The sequence below is a fragment of the Nipponia nippon genome, unplaced genomic scaffold, assembly GCF_047370975.1.
Source record: "Nipponia nippon isolate SJK-2023a ecotype South Korea unplaced genomic scaffold, ASM4737097v1 scaffold_15, whole genome shotgun sequence".
Lineage (NCBI taxonomy): Eukaryota > Metazoa > Chordata > Aves > Pelecaniformes > Threskiornithidae > Nipponia > Nipponia nippon.
The window spans coordinates 9,306,005-9,322,625 of record NW_028262331.1 but is presented as its reverse complement, the minus strand read 5'-3'; the positions used below and the strand labels follow the sequence as shown (position 1 = coordinate 9,322,625).

Below are 16,621 nucleotides of genomic sequence, written 5' to 3'. Positions count from 1 at the left end.
AGGCAATGATCCAATTAATGGATCGCATTTATTAGATCAGGGGCAAATCGCACAGCACAAAGCTCCATCTCCAAAAGGGCGAGTGTGCAGAGGTCCCTGTGCTCCTCACAGGTCTCAGCCCGGAGCAGGATGGCGCTGGGGCAGAAGGAGGAAGCATCGGCATCAGCAGATACATCCAAAAGCCGGCTGGGTGACGGCAGAGGGGCATCCCAGTGAAACAAAGAGGGGCCAAAACTTACCACCGCGGGAAACGGTCTGAATGCAAACAGCAGAGCCGTCTGGAGTGGGATTTACTGCACTCGCAAGCGCCTGTACTGCAGCTCTCAAGCAAAAAAGTCTGAGCTGCAGCCCTAGTTACGCACACAAATTCCTGCCTCTTAAAATTCAAGCCCCATGCAACTCCCAGTAAGCCTTGCCTGATACTCCAGTGCCAAACCAAGGCGCTCCGTGGATACACTGGCTGTATGGGGAACCCGCAGGGGAGTTGCGATGGTTGCCGGACTGCTGGACAAGCAACTGCGGGAACTTTGATCTTCCTCGCTCCCCCCGTCGGCAGAGCCGCTGGGGGCACTGAGGTTTCAAAGCTTTTTGGGAGGCTTCCAGAAGTAAAGTAGCTGCTCCATCATTACTCACCTGCCTCCTCATTAGAGGGGGGGAGCCGGCACGGCTAAGCACAGTCTGACAGCACCCGGCTTTCCCAAACACATGCAAAGCCAGTGAAGTGCCTCCTCTATTAAAGTACTGCTCAAATAAATTAAAAAAAAAAAAAAAAAAGAGAAACTGCAGTTCCTATGAAATCGGAAACATATATGCTTACCTACTGGTCAAGAATAAAGAAACGGCTTTATCCTCATCCCTGCTGCTGGAAAGGAAGGGTTCAGTTAGCCCCAAGCGCTCAATCTTTCCTCTGAAAAAGGAGCAAATCTGAGCCACGGGCACCCTCTGCTGGGGCACCCACGGCTGCGTGAGCAGCGCCGGCGGCAGGGCCGGCCTGCAGCCTCCCTGGCCCACCGCCTTTTTATTTCAGCATTAAAATAAAAGACATATTCAGCTGGCAAAATGCAAGTGCTACAGACCCGCCCGAGAGCTGTCGCCCCAGCAATGCACCGGGTCACTGTTACTCAGTGAGCAGCTCGCCTTCAGACCCGGGCAGCAAAGCCCTGCTCGCGCTACGGCTGTTGTTTGGGACAGATTTGGGTTTTGTCCTTTTCCACAGGAGAGGACAAAGGGGCAGACACAGCTCGGGATACGTGCCACCGCACCAGGCAGCCTTTCCATCACGGCTGCAGACACCGAAGTGAGTACTCAACACCTTTGAAAAGCAAAAGGTTTCACTGCAAAGCTGAGCAGGATTCCACCTGCAAGCCAGGAGGGCAGAAACCTTCTCGTGGGACTCCTCGAGGAACCCCAGCAGGGCGTGGAGGCAGCCGTGGCCCCGAGACACCTCCGTGACCGCCGCACAGCAGTCTCCGAGCAGGGGAGGGAAATAAGGCCCAAACTGGGCAATCGGCCGCACGAAAGCCCAGCGCCAGCCACCGTGTCTGCCCTTCCTTCGCGAGGCTGGGCAAAGTCCCCGTGGCCGCAGCAGCCGCAGAGCCGCATGTCCCGTCCTCCATCCCGGGCATCTGGGGCATCCGCAGCCCCCCACCGCCGCAGCGCCCACCGGCCGGGCCCTCCCAGGGAGGCATCTGAAAAACCTCCACATCCACAGACCAGTTTACAGACTTCATTTAGCTCAAAGGAAAGTCCTAATTAGTCACTCTGAGTGATTTACTTGTTCATTTGGAAGGGGGGGAGGGGGCAGACTAAGCTGAATTGTTTGAAATTATCCCTAAAGGGCACTGTAAATTAAGTGTTAATGAGGAATCCTATGCAAAGGGCCACAGTAGCTAAATAAAATAATTAAGGTGCTAAGTGATAACATTCATTTGGTTCTCAATAATTTAGCCAGCCTGGTTTTCAACCAGGATATTTGCAAATGAAGCCACCCTCACACCCTCCCATGCCATCAGCAGGGACGGTGGTGCTGGGGCAGCTCAGCACCCAGTAAGATCAGGCCCGCCATGGAAAGAAAACTTCCCTGGACGAAGAGAACAAGCTCCTGATACCCCTTCCCACCTGAAGGAAGTGCCCTGTTCCATTAATCACCCTCTGGATTTATATATGACACAAAAAGAATTGATTCGAGTCTACAACCAGTCGTTACAGGGGCTTTATTTCAATGGGCTGCGTTTTTCCTCACTACAGCCGTTTTCCAACAGCTCACGTCCATCCTTTGGCAGGGCTGCAGACCTGGTTTACAACCAAATACAACACGGTGTGTTTTCAGACATTCAAGCAGCAATATGTAACAGAGAAACCGCCTCGTCATAAAGAAATTGCTACTGAGTAGTTCCAAATCATACCCAGTTCTCACCAGCACGCTCTCGGCTGCTACGGGGGCAGTGGGCTCAGGCACAGGGTGGGCACGGCTGCTCTCGGTGGCTGCACCAGCCAAGCACTCTCTCACCTGCAGCCCAAATCCTCTCCGCAGCACGAGCGACGTACAAAGTCCCCCGTGTAACAAGCACAAAGCTCGCAGCCATCACCGGGTATTTTACTGCAAGAACTGAAGGATTTGGCTGGCTGCTTTTAAAACCTAGCTCTGCCTCCCTTCCTTGCGGCCGCCCCTCCGAGGTGCCAGTGGGAGGTGTTACCTAGTACAGGCAGGTGTCTGACTTCAGCATTTCTGGTGGTATCGTGTGTCAGCCAAGATGCAGCTCAGGTCAGCGGGGCTCTCCCTGTAACTTGCAGCGACTGTGAAGACCCTGGAAAGAGCGCTTCCATATCCACAGCAACAGAGCACAGCCATGAAACGCCGAGCAGCTTCCCCCGTCAAACAAACAAAAAATTCAATCACCGTGCCTCAGCTTCTGGCTGCAGATGGAGTGCAGGAGAATACCTGTAGGAAAGTAAAAATAAATTTTAAAAAAAAGATCTTTTTTTAAACCACAAGAACATCATTCTGCAGGCCTGGATGTTTGTTTGATTTTTAAATACAGAAATTTGGACTATGATGCCTTTGTGCATCAGAACTGTTTTTACCAGTAGCAACAGAGACATTCAGCGACTCGATCCCAGGGTGAAGCGCTCTGCCAGCGGGTATAGTCAGCATCCGATGGCACAAGAGCTGCGTCTCTAAGGAAAGTCCGTCACCTTCACTGCCTGCAGAACAAAGACACAGCTCAGGTCAGCTCGCAGCGACTGCCACGTCCCTCTTCCCCCCTCCCAAGAACAGTTCTTGCCAATGCTCTGTCACAGCTACACCCTTGCCCCTAAGCCCACAGCAACCTCACCAGCTCCCATGGAGCAACAGCCAAGAACTACCAGAGGCGAGACAGGCACCTTACCTGCCTTCCCTTCCTGGCCCACTCCAGTCTCCCTGGATCTGTTCTCCAGTACCTGAAGTGTTTTTGAGGAATACCTGTGCATGCACAGCGTAAAGCACAGAGCCTTGTAGCCTGAGTGCAAAGATCCCCTGGCGCAAGCAGCCACCGTGCCAGCAGATGGCTGCCCATGTACGCAGGTGGCTGCCGGAGGGACAACGCAGACAAGAGGCCACAGGCCTGATCTGGTCCAGCAAATCCCACATCCCTATTGATAGTGACGGGTTCAGCCTTTTCAGCACACAGTACCACCGGCTGGGTGCAACTTGTGAATGCAGACAGTTTAACCAGAGGCTTCAATTGATTAGTTGTTAAACCATCCAACAGCCCTGATATGTTTGGGCTGATACACTGGTGAAACAGAGTTGAAATCTATCCCAGGTCATTAGTAGTTGTTTGACTCACACTGTCACAAAGGGAAATGGAAAGGGAGAGGCTTTAAACAATCCTGCGCACAGACAAGTGAAAATGCAGAAGACCACAGACCTCCCAGCCCTCTCGGCTCCCCAAAGAATTCTTCCACATTCATTATTTAGAGCTACACAGACAGCTACACGGCTGCAAGAATACCCAGCTCATTTCTAAGGCGTGCTCACCCCCTGACAAAACAGGCTCAGCATGCTGGAAGCCAAACGTTCCCCTTCGACAGCCATACCCCGACGCCAGCTGAACCCCAGACTCGTCCTGGGACGGCACTGCCGGGGCACCCGCTGCCTACCAAGGGCTTCTGTGCCTCTGCCTGCGTGACCAGCGCTGTCACCGAGGACTCGCTCAAGCTCACCTAAATTTAGACACTTAACTGAAGTCTTAACAGCATACGCTTATGCTTTAGGCACTGTCCATGCCACTGGAGCCTCGCTCCACAAGGTAAATGAGCTCTTTGCTGGGCTGAGTTGCCACCAAATTCTTCCCCGGTGTCTACTTCCAGCACCTCCCCAGCAGGTCCCATGCCCCATCCCTATGTATGGATCTGTGCGACACCGCTCCGACCACACAGGGCAGGAGAGTGCTGTTGTTCCCATTTCACAACTGGAAGCTGAGGCCCAGTCTCACGTTTTGCTGGCCTGATCTAACTGGCAAGATGCATTTTGAGCAAGCAAAAGAATGCTTTGAGTAATGCATCTTGCATGACCTTCCCACATGAAATAAGCCACACTGGCAAAAACATCCTTTGGCTGGGGTAAGTGAACCAAAGAAAACCAAAATCCCATCCTAACCATTATTTCGTTCCTCCTTTCTTTAAACCAGAAGTGCAGACAAGACCTGGGTGAGTTATCCAAGGTCACACGGGAAGCCTGGGCGACACAAGGAATCAGAGCGAGGCCTCCCACGGCCCGGCCTGCTTCTTCATCACTAGACTGTGGCTCTCTAGGGATGCTTCAAGAAAAAAAAAAAAAAAAAAAAGAAAAATTATCCTACTTTTTCCTGATTGAACACAGAAAAGTTTTACAACTTACAGCCATATTTGTCTCCTGAGCCTCTCAAAACACACTCTCGTGGGACTCTCCAACTGGGACAGCAGCTACTGCCAGAGGTACGACAGCTCCTGGAGCAATCCTCTCCTCTCTCTGATAAGGGTCTTACAATTCCTAATAAAGGCAGCAATTTTGCTTCCAGCTTTTACAAAGCTTTTTATGGCTCTGGCTGCTTAAAATAATTAGGAGCCATAAATTCAGGGCAAAAAGACTTGCACAGTGTGACACGAGGGAGGGAGTATTGACTGAATCAGATTAAATCCTAGTTTATACTGGTGAACAAAACACTTCCCACTTCAGATCTTTGACTTCCATCTCTTAGCTTTGTCCCTCACTGACAGGCCTCAAAGACCAGAGTTAGAGCCTGGCTGAAATGACAAAACAGGTTTCCTGCCCCCTTTACAATTAACACCACTAACAACCGCAGTTTCCCATGCTGGAAGTTCAAATCCAGGCAGAAGCAGCCATGCTGGCAGTTCAGAGAAATATGCAAAACGAGCATCTCAAGAAAACCAATTCCATGAACAGTCTTAAACGCCAAGCTAAAGCCTGAAGGTGTAAGAAGAACAAATTACCCAGAAACTCTTCTTGCTCAGACATCTAAGTGCTCCCAATCTGTTCCTGTTCACACAAGGCTCCCAGTCTTTAGGGCAGCCAGCCTGCCTGTCACCTTCGGCAACGACTCCAGTGCAGACAGCATTAAGCTGGACTGTCCAAATCACTCTCTGCCAAGCCAGCGAGGATGCCAGGAGGGTGAATTCAAGTCTGCAAATGCTTAACTCACAAGACAATCCGTGCAACGCTAGGAAGCTCACTACCACGCTAAATTATCGCTGCTGCTCTCTGCAGCTGCAGGTACGCTACATATTCAGATCTAGGACGTTTCTTCAAACAACCTCAGCATCAGACGACTGTGATGTTCAATTTTCTTTTCAGCGAAGAGTTAGTGCTCAGCAGAGAGCTGAAATCATTACTGCTGCAAGGTCCGGGAGCTCTCCTCATGCATCTACCAATCGGCCTCCAATCTCCCTTGACAAAAGGATATTTGGACTTTTTCCTGGAGAAATCTCTCATAATTCAAGGTAACGACACCACTGCCACTTTCACCCCCTTCCTTTCTCCCGGTGTTGTCGTTGTTTCTGGGATGCATTTCTTTGTGGTCCATCAGCAGCGCTGCCAGCCTCCCTACTCCCTTTATAATATAGCTCCACACATCTTGTAGAGATGCCAGATTTGCGGCGTTGTCTTGTCAGTATTTCGAGGAGTTCAATAAACATTTTAATTAAAGGAATGTCTTCTGAGCCAAGAAAACCGCAGCACGGGGCAGGATTACAGCCCCTTGATGGCTCATCGCCAGCATGACACTACTTCCAAGTGTAAAAGCTCAAACCAGCTCTTGTGCCAGGTGACACAAAGTGGGGGGCTACAGCATGGCCACACAAGGGTGCCAGCAATCCTGGGTGAATTTTTTTATCTCGCTGCCACGAGGCCATTGCTCCCCTTCTCTTCACCTTCTGGGAGGCTGCACAACCCCAAACTCTGCCTACAAAGGAGAGCATCCTTTGCAAGTATCCACTACACAAAGAGGGGGCAGAAGCAGAGGGCCCTGTAGGAATCGCCCAGTTTAGGTGCTCAGGAAAGTGGCACCCATTGCTCAAAGAGCGCACAGGTCTGGCAGGGAGGAGGTTCCGCCTGCTCCTCCTGCTGGTACTGCAGCAGCCAACAGCTCCTGCCTTCTCCTAGGTGTACAAAAGCAGCCACCGACTGGTCTCCGTGCCACAAAGCCCAGCTTTGTGTTCAGACCAACCCCCGCAACAGCTCCTCATGCTTCTTTCCAGACCTGGGCACAGAGATATATTCCTGTTTTTTTAAGAGGAAACATGACAGAAGAAAGACATGGCACAGCTCACCATTACAGCCTCAGCGCAGCAAGAGGAAACGTGTACCTCCCGGGTCTCTCACTCAGGTCTATGGGTTGCCAACACAGAAAATCCAGGTTCAGGGCTCTAGGACAGGATCAAAAGCGCCGCAGAACACGATGCAAAACAACACGCTGTGGCTACGCTGACCCAGACCTGTCCTGCCACTGAAAACTGCTATCTACACCCTCTGCAGCTACTAAACTCCCTGTTCATCTACGCAAACTGGTCTGTTCTTGCAGTTCCTACTGAGATGCTGCTCGGCTCCCCCTCTTCTTCTGGGTCCCTACTTCATTTGCAGCCAGATCATTCTAGTACTTCTTGCTCAGCTTTTCTTTTCCAGACCAAAGTGTGATGTAACGTAACAGACCTGCAACTAGCTTTGGAGCGAAACACCGCCCTGATCGTTCCCTCACACATGCACTTCCACCAAGCCCAAAGCTCTGTAAATTGAAATACCTATTACTATAATAACAGGTTTATTCCACCGAAATTCCAAGCAACTGACGACAGGAACATCTTCCACATCCTCAGGCTTGCTGACCGTTCCCACGACTTCCCAGCCTTCTGCAGTTTTAGCCTAGAAAGGGAAAGAAAACAGATGTTAAAAAATTTCCTACTTTTCAAGCTTAAAAAGCAAATAAGTCATGTATGCAAACACACTTTTTTTTTTTTTTTAATGTTTTCAGTTAAGCTGACTGGCTTTTCTAGATTTTTTGGTATCCCTTGAATTTTTACCACCCAAGTTCTCCCAGTACCAGCACACAAACCTTGATTTAAGGGAAAAAAAAAAAAAGAGAGAATTAAAAAAAAGTAATTTTCTTTCTGGCGTTTATTCCAGTTCAGCAAGCAAGCAAACAGCAACTGAAAAGATTTTTTTTGCCCACACAACAGTTCTAGGAAGGTTTTTGCCAGGAAAGCATACAAAAAGAGTAGTGTTAAACAAATTAGCATAAGGCTACTCCACAGAGCAATGCAGTGGACGTTCTCAAGTGCAGGCTCAGCCATCAGAAGCCCACAGTAATATTTTCAAACACAAGTGCACATTTTCAAACTCAGATGCCAAAAATCAGCTCATACAAAAGGCAGGGCACTCAACATTCAGTGCCTCACATAACCAGAGAACCAGCCTTCCCTCCCACATCCTAGTAAAAAGAGCATTAATTATTTTTCTTGGAAATCCATTTTAACAATAAAAAAGCCACTGCTTCTTGCCAGCTTCATTTCCTGTGAAATTGGCACTTTTTATATTACGTTATATCAAATTTACACCAGCCAGGCAATGCCAAGGGTTAGGCCAGTGAATCCGGGTCCAACTAAATGAACTGCTGCAATGGCTCAAAATGTTAATAATTCAAGCTTTACAGAAACAAAGTGATTCTTCTAGCTGTTTCAATTAAATATCAATGTATTTTACGTATCTTGCGTTTCACCATCATCCAGAGCTTCAGCTGCCACAGACCCACTGTATAGCTGGACAAGGGTTTTCTAGCACCAAGCAGGAAGAGTCCAGGCTTATCTCCGCTCGGCCTCCTCGCGGTCACACCAGACTATGACGAGCTCTTCCTCAAAGGGACACAGGCACGCAGTGACCCTGGGAGCACAGACCAGGTGCCTCTGTTCCCCCAAGGGTCCGCAGCCTCTGCCCTCCCGTCCCATGCTGAACCCTCCAACCCCACAGCTCCCCCAGGTCTGGGGGATCCCACACAAACAGGAGGGCAGATGAGAGCCTGCAGCTCCCTGCTCCGTGCGTGCACAGCGTTCAGCCGGTCCCCAGCCCTGCCAGGGCACAGGGGACCTCCACAAGGAGTCCAGACAGTCACACGGTGCTATCACAAGGGATGGATGCACTCTGCCAATTCAAAGCAACTTCCCTGCGTTTGTTTCAGTTTAAATCATTTTTTTTCCACGTGCATTCCCCCCCTCTTTTGCAACACCATTCTGCAAAGGGCCCTACCTCACCTCACCGCATAGGTACAGCTTAAAAAGATTCTCAGCAGCTCACACCAGCCCTGGTTCCTCCTCTCTCCCCTGCTCCAAAGGCTGCCCAATGCTGCCATCGTGTGCCTGGGCCCCGGGATGCTGCCTCCGCCACACGCCAGGCAAGACCCGCTGCAGGCAGCAGCGCTAGCTCTGGTCCCCACGGAGAGAAAGGGAGACAGACCCCGTCTTACCGAGCTGGCAGCCTCGGGAGATAGACACAGCGTGATCCTGCTATCGCCATTTTCCAGAAAAAGACTCACAACTCAGCCCTGTCACCCCAGCCGATGGAATGGGACTGGGGCTGCGTGCCTGTCAGAGGTGGTCCGACAGCACAGACCACCGGCAGCAAACAGGAACGCAGAGCAGGAGCACAGAACGCTGCAAATCACCAAGTCCTTTTCCCTGCACCTCCTCTCTGTTCAACAAATGCAATATTTGAGGTTTCGTGAAACCAATGGGAAAAAAAATGTGGATAATTTTACCTTCAAAAAGCTCCGGAGATCACCTGTGCTGTAGACATCGAAGACTTCCATAACTCCAGAGCTAGCTTTGCTCACTGTCGGAGTCAAGGGGCAGCTGCAAGGAAAAAAGAAAGGAAAAGCGTCATATGAGAGCAAAAAAGGAAATCCAGGAGAATTTGTGTTTCTGTATGTCTTTCTCTTGCCTCTGCTGCCCAATTCCAACTAGTCCACTAAGATCTTGCTCGCTATACGGATATATTTTCCTATGGAGAATAGGAGGGCTCAGAAATTAACCCAGGAAATAGGTTACAGCAGTTTTGTGCACAGATGGACAACTGAAACACAAAATGGGTTAAAACAAAAAGTACCCAGGGAGATTCCTTACCAGCCTGGAATACCACGTCCTGCAGCCTCCCTGCAGAGCGCAATGCAAAGCAGCAGCTAGCCAAATTCAGCTCTCAAGCTCAGTCCTAGAAAGCCCTCTAAAGAAGCTGTCGAGCAATGCAGGCTAGAAACCTCTTTGGGAGCCAGCAGGAAAAGAAAGAGAAAAGCTGAAGGAGCAGATAACCAGCCCCATACCTGTTCCTCTGGCTTGTTACCACTCTGTCCACCCCCAAGAAGTACGCGGAGCGCAGCAGTGCCCCCAGGTTCATGGGATCCTGGATCTGCTCCAACACCAGCCAAATCAGCTGTCGGGTCGGACTCTCTTCATCCCCCGAATCAGGCTTTTCAGCTTCCTCCAAACTCTTGAAATGGAGAGGCGTGGCCTCCAAACAAACTCCCTGGTGCACCTGACCTCTGCAAAGAGCATCCAGCTCTCTCCTCCTGACGTGGTGCACGGGGACTCCCCGGGCCGTGGCCTGAAGGACAAACTCACTCATAACAAGCCGCCGAGCGCCGCTGCTCTGCTTGAGGAACAACCTGAACAGGTCCCTTCTCGACTGAGAGAGGGCCAGGGAACACGGTGCAATCCCAAATAAGATCTCTGAGCCTTTAGTCCTCTCGATGGACAGAGGCTTTCGTTCCAGCCTCTTCCTCGCCTTTGAGAAGTCGCCCTCTCGCGAGCTCCACAACTCCGCGTTGGCTGGCGCAGCCTGCCTGGCCCCTCTCTCGTACCGCTTGTGCCACGGCCGTGGCCAGCTCTGCGGGGCCAGGCCCTCGCGGGAGGAATGGGGGTCAGCCACCGCTCCAGAAACCTCCGGGAGGGCCGGTGGGGGAAGCTGACCGCCGCCATCCCTGCCTCGGGGTGGCCCTTCCTCACGCCCTCCTGCGGCTGGCGGTGCGAAGGGCGGGGGCCGCCGCTCCCGAGTGGAGCGGTACCTCAGCCCCCAGCACCAAGGGCCGCGGTGCGCGGGTGTCAGCCCCACGGCCCTCCAGACGCCGGACTTGAGCGCTTGCTCCATTGGTGCCCCCAAGGCCTTTCCACGCGGGAGAGGCCAGCGCAGGCCGCGGCTGAGCTGACAGAAGGCGGCCCCGCACCACCCCACGGGGCCCTGGGTGGGGGGAAAACACCGAGCTCAGCTCCAGAGAGAGCCCGCCCGCAGAAGCGGGACGGCGGCAGGGGCACGGAGCCGCGCGGGGCGCCCGCTGGGCGGGCGGGGGCTCCGGGAGCCGCGGGCAGGGCTGCAGGCCGCCGTGGACACGCGTGGGCCCCGCCGCCGCCCCGCTCCTCCCGCCCGCGTGCGCCGCGCCGCTTCCGGGCGGGCACGCGGCCGCAGCAGCGAGAGGGGAAGGAGGGGGTGCCCCGCCCCGCCAGGCAGCGCCGCCTAGCGGTGGGCGGGGGCGCGGGCGGAGCGGGGAGCGGGCGGCCCTGGCCTCGCCTCCCTTCAGCTGCCGGGCACCGGGCTCTGCCCGGGAACGGGGCCGGGTCGGAGCCTCTGCTCCCAGCCAGAGCCCGCAAGGGGCCCCGCCAGCCGTGAGGGAGGAGGGCGGCTTTCTCCCCGGCGCCCCCGGGCCGAGCCAGGTCACCTCATCGGCGAGGGCCGCAAAGGGCAGGGCTGGTGCTGCCCCGAGGCAGAGGGGAGCCGGCCCCCGCGGCCTCCACGGACAGGGCCTTAAGTAAGCAGAAAATAGCTTTTAACCGCTTGTTAGGGCATCTCAGAAAGACTGGGGCGAGGGGCTGCGTCCCACAGACCCCAGCCCAAGCAACCGGCACCACCCAGGTCCAGCAACAAGCGCTGGTGCTTTGGAAAGCCCTGGCCCTGGCCTAGCCCAGACCTTTTTAATATTAAAAAATGAGTATTTGAACTGCAGTTACCCCAGGGAGCGGGGGTTTCTCTCTGACCCCGTTCCCAAAGGCCGCGTGGGCTCAGGCGGGCTGTAAAACCCCACGGACAGTGGAAAGTGCCCGCACAGCACCCGACGTGGGGGAAGCGCGCGTCCGAGGGCGAGGAGCTGGCCTAACGACCGCCCCGGCGCGGTAACGGCAACGTGCTTCTCCAAACACGGGCAGAAAGGGCTCCCAGCTCGCCAGGCAAGTCCCAGGCGCTGCCACGGGCCCGACCCGCACCTGTAATGCTGCTCTTCTAACACCAAAATGCTGCTCTTCTAATTACATTTTATATCCATCTTTTAATTTCATAAATAGGTAGACAAAGGGCAGGCAAATGGGGAACCAGGTCATCCACAGCAATAGGTTTAGGGCTTCCAGGGGTTCATCCCTCAGGCAAACACACCTGCGTGGGCCACGGGGGACAAACCATGACAATATCATTTTAAAAAGATATTGCAGAGAACCAAAAGTGTTTCAGTCCTTTCCTATACTGTTCGTCTGAAGCATTGACAACTTACATCAGGCCTCAAAAATAAAATGAAATTGTTTTTGCAGGTTCAGAGATCTCAAGTAAAATCATGTTTTTCCTGTTGGTTACCAGAGCCAACCGTGCTCATGGTTCCTCCCCCGCCCCCCCAAAAAATAGCTGAGACTAGTCCCCTGAGATCACGTAACCTACCAGATAAAACTGCTGTACCTCCAGCAAATGCGTTAACATAACTGATGATACATACTATATACAACCAAAAAAAAAAAAAAAGGCACAAGAATAGGAAAAAGCCCATGGTTTTAATTCTACAAATGCTCTCTACCTATTTACAAGGTATCCAAAATATCTGCTTCAAGTCCAGCCATGGCAGCCAATTCAGCTCTTCATTACTTATTTGCAAAAACCTTGTATTTCACCGACAGCAAACCTGAGCTCAGGAACGTGCCCCTGCGCTTGGACAAGCTGAAAGGGGACTGGGGAGCAAAAATGCCTTCAGTTAACGACGACGATAACCTGTCTTGCTTCGAGGGAAGAACAAGAGACTGGAAGAGTTCAATATCCAAGTCTAAGTAGCAACAGTGGCTCAGCCCCTGCGTAGCTTAGTCAAACCCAGCTGTGCCCAGCAGCCTACCTGGGGATTTCAGCGGACGCCTGTGGAGCGCGGCTTCATTTGAACAAGGACGGGGGAGTCCAACCTCCACAGGTTATCCGTGAGACAACTGGATGCTGTTCTGCTCTAGAAAGCAATTACGGTGTTTCTCATGAACCAAAACCAGACATTTCTGTTTGAACTGTTCACAAAAAAAAGTTTAGCTGTGAACAGTAAGAAGGATGTTATAACACAAAAACTACAATATACACAACAAAACCACCACAGTGTGCCTCTCTTTTTATTCTTTATTTTACAGTTCACAATTAGAAACCTACTGATAAATTACACAGTTCACCCTCCTGTTTGGGGATTTTAAATGTTTCGGAGTCATGCTGCCAATCCTGTCTCATCCCAGGATGAGACTCAAGGTGCCACCAGGTTACACGAGGCAGAGCGGCCAAACAACCCACGCCAAACCCCTCCACAGGCCGCGCTTCACGTGGGAAGTTAACAGGCAGGAGGAATTATCCCCTAAAAACATATTTGAAATGGAAAAATATACTGGATATCATTTCAAGGGTATTTTACAGACTTGCAAATGTTACAAATGTTCTTGGGGAAAAAAACCAAACTTCCAGGGCTGCAGGTCAGCCAGGTTGTATTTGCAGGGAGCAACTACCCAGACTGGCCCTTTTTCAAGGCCTTACATCTTCAGCAATTCTCTCCGAAGCCTCCTTTTACAGAGCAGAAAGATAAGTTAGGTCCCTCCTCAGCCATGCATTTCAACATCTGCTTAACTTCGTACACAGTTACGGCCACCAATTCAGATGTTTCACCGGTGCTACCCACATCCCTGCTCATTTTTTTTCTGCTCAGAAGTTCCTAATTTCTCAACTTCTTTTTTTTTTTTTTGTCTCCAACTCCTAGTTCAACCATCTTCTCTTAAAAAGATGGCACACACTGCACAGCATATCTGCTGAATTTCAACAAGCTCCTGCAAAAGAAACCCTACGGAAAACACCAGTTTTCATACCAAGTCTAGCTGAACATCACAGGGGTGTTACAAAAAAGCACAGTAGTGCTTGACCCTTCCTTAGCCAAGTGCCTCCAAACTGAGGATCATGGTGGCACGGAGACTGAGGAGCTTTTCCAGCTGGCGCAGGCTCTCTGCTGCGGTGAGGATTGCTGGCTGCGTGCAGACCTGGACTGGCCGCTCCTTGCGGGACACAATCTAACCCAACGCCGTGGGTGAAACCCAGCTCTGCGCAAAGAACCCACACAAAGCTACCGCCTCGGCAAGGTGGAGGAAGGCAGTGCATTACAGTGGTGCAAGACCGTGCCACGGGGCATGAATTTCACTCACAGTAAGCTAAAAGGCCAAATCCAGAGACGAGGCTATGTGCACTTGCCAGTAGAAACTGGTGACAGATGAGGAATGGACAGAACGCACCATGAGCATGTATTTATAAAGAGAAAAAAAGGAGCAAATTGCCTTTGTTTTGCCATTATGAAGGAACGTTTTACCAGTTTTCTCCTTGTATCCTTCTACAGTTGCTCACCTTTGGCACAAGGAATTCTACGTATCACAAGATTTAATTAATAATAATACTTCATATCAACCCTCAGCACTTACATAGCGCTTCTCATATTCAAAGTGCTTTACAAAAGTTTGTGTGTCCTCACAACACCCCTGTGAGGTAGCTAAGTATTATTATCCCCATTTTACAGATAGGGAAACTGAGGCAGAGAGGTAAAGTGACTTGCCCAAGGCTTTACAGGGAGTTGAAACTCATGACGTAGTGGCCCAATTCTGGTCTCCCTTATGGTGGTGTAACACAGATGAACTCCCACAGAGCTATACTGGTGTAAGCAAAACAATCCAACCCCAGTTCCTCTGGCTCCCAATCCTCCGCTCCGATCAACTGACCATACCTGCTCCACCTAAACCACTGGCTCACCTTCCAAAACACTACAGAAAGTCCAGAGCGCAGCAGGAGCGAGTCTGCAACCTTAAGGCAACACATACGTTGTTAACAGCTCCATAGCTCTGCAGCAAGCTGGACTACACACAAACGTGTTTCTGCCATGCTGCAAGAGTCTTACGTCGACTCAAGTGGTCTCCAGCTCTGCATGTATCAGCGTTGAGGCTGATTCTTTTCTCCCTCAAGTTAGAATAAATCCAGAGCAAAACAATGGGGCTGCACCAGCGTAGAACTAGGACGAGATCTGAACCGGACCTTTTACCTGCTGCTTCGTAGGCAAATGCCCCTACCAATATCTTTTCATTTTGGACAGCTTCGGCATGGTTCATTTCACTCTCTCTCTCTCCGAGTTTGTATCTCTGCATATAAACAAACTTTCAACGTTTCCAGCTCATCAGCACCAGCATTTAAACAGCACCATACATCTTTCTAAGACCGATCAATATTTCCAGAAAAGTGTCAATGCATGCAAGTATCACATACAAAAAACATCAAGAGTGCTGGGAGATGATACCAAGGGTAGAGGTGATCACAAGACAGCACACATTTAGTTTTTATTAAAAATACCAAACAACTCACTCTTACTCTAACTATGCCACTTAGATGATCATTCTAACCTGCAGAAGTACAGGTACTTTTCCTCCAACTATTTACTACCTACCTAGAAAGAAAGAGAAATAGCAAGCACACACATTTATACTTCCTCAAACTTGGCAGGCATGATTCATGTGAATGGGAAAGGAGGGTTTGGGGAGACGGGTGAGATTGTATACTGGGTTTAGGGCAGTGGAGTATGAAAGAGGTAGAAGATATCACATGCATCATTACCGTCAGTAATCAATCTGATGAAAATAAACCCCAAAATTAGATGGATTCATGTATGACATCCACTGAAAATCTCAAATCCTAAGCACACTGAAGCTGGCAAACATCTTGTGCCATTTCACCTACGTCCAGACACAGCACCAGCAAATAAGATCAAACAAACTTTGAAAAGAAAGCAAAAGGAAGAATAAACCAGCCTGGAGACGACAATCTTCCACAAACCACTTCCCTGCATTATTTTCAAATACATTTTACTCTTAAGCAGTTTCAGAAAGGAGTGGGGGAGAAAAGAGACCCACTACTATTTTTTTTAAACTGGCTCAGCACCAGCACCAGCTCAGAGAGAGGGAGAGAAAAATAATTCTTCAAACATGATCCTTGGTACTTGATTAAAACGTTGCTAGCCAGCCGACGAAACCCTAAATTGCCAGAGGGTTCGAAGTGGAGTGGATACACGGTGCTGCTCACGGTCCTCTTCATGTGCTATGATATCTGCTCTGTGGGCCTCATCTGTATATCTCCAATCTAGAAGAGACCAACATAGGATTTTACTGGAGCACTGAAGTCCACCTTAAATCCTGCTCTGGGCACTTCCAGGCTGCAGCATTACAGTGGCAAGCTGCACATGAAGAAAGTTCCTGTGACTAGAAATGAGCCTGCTTAACTGAGATATTAGAAAGAAATAAAGGTGAATGTGACTGCTCTCCCTTCAGCAGAAGGGATAAAAGCACAAACGTGCACAGAACAGAGTGCAAGATGACACTGATTACAAACTCTCATGGTTCAAGTCTTTAGTTTGGTCCTGCTAATGGAGAGTCAAGCAGAAGCACTGCTTGATCGGCCACAGGCAGGACTTTTTATCCTCTTAAGACAAGAAGGCCAACTGTCACTACTGATCCAATGTCAAGACAGACACGTCTTGCTCCAAAGGAGCAGAGTTCACACGAGGAGCTGCTAAACCTCTCATGATCAAAGTTTGCTTTTACAACAGGAACTTATACATTGCATATACTAAACTTTGACATGGCTCCTGACTCCAGCTCAAAGCTGTTCACTTATTTCTTGTTTCACAGGAGGAACGTCCCTCTGGCAGCACAAGCATCTCACACCACCCTTGGGAGGTGCCTGGCAGCATCAGGTCCAACACGGTATTTGGCAACTGGCAGGATCTAACTCCGTGGCAAGTCTGGCAGCAAA

The 16,621-nt window shown here is 50.7% G+C and overlaps 2 protein-coding genes across 8 annotated transcripts in view; both read right to left on the bottom strand.

Annotated features, from left to right (window-relative positions):
* Positions 1-2,194: 2,194 nt before the first annotated feature.
* On the bottom strand, positions 2,195-10,938 carry MRM1 (mitochondrial rRNA methyltransferase 1). 7 transcript variants are annotated; one of them, XM_087752161.1, is made up of 5 exons: positions 9,843-10,938; positions 9,285-9,378; positions 7,279-7,399; positions 3,085-3,204; positions 2,195-2,941 (listed from the first exon to the last, which is right to left on the bottom strand). In XM_087752161.1, the coding sequence occupies exons 1-5, from the start codon at positions 10,664-10,666 to the stop codon at positions 2,892-2,894; spliced, it is 1,209 nt and encodes a 402-aa protein (XP_087608287.1). In that variant the 5' UTR covers positions 10,667-10,938; the 3' UTR covers positions 2,195-2,891. The 7 variants fall into 7 exon arrangements, 5 of the variants coding, with proteins under 5 accessions (XP_087608287.1, XP_087608290.1, XP_087608288.1 ...); XM_087752164.1 differs by lacking the exon at positions 2,195-2,941 and adding an exon at positions 6,811-6,868 and having other exon boundaries at positions 3,088-3,204; XR_015703539.1 differs by lacking the exon at positions 2,195-2,941 and adding an exon at positions 4,643-4,802 and having other exon boundaries at positions 3,089-3,204.
* A 1,367-nt stretch (positions 10,939-12,305) lies between these two features.
* The window catches only part of DHRS11 (dehydrogenase/reductase 11), a 28,656-nt gene continuing 24,340 nt past the window's right edge, over positions 12,306-16,621 (bottom strand). Inside the window, exon 7 of the mRNA XM_087751749.1 lies at positions 12,306-15,949. Coding sequence (XP_087607875.1) covers positions 15,908-15,949 — 42 coding nt within the window. The 3' untranslated portion in view covers positions 12,306-15,907. The remainder of the gene's footprint in view (positions 15,950-16,621) is intronic.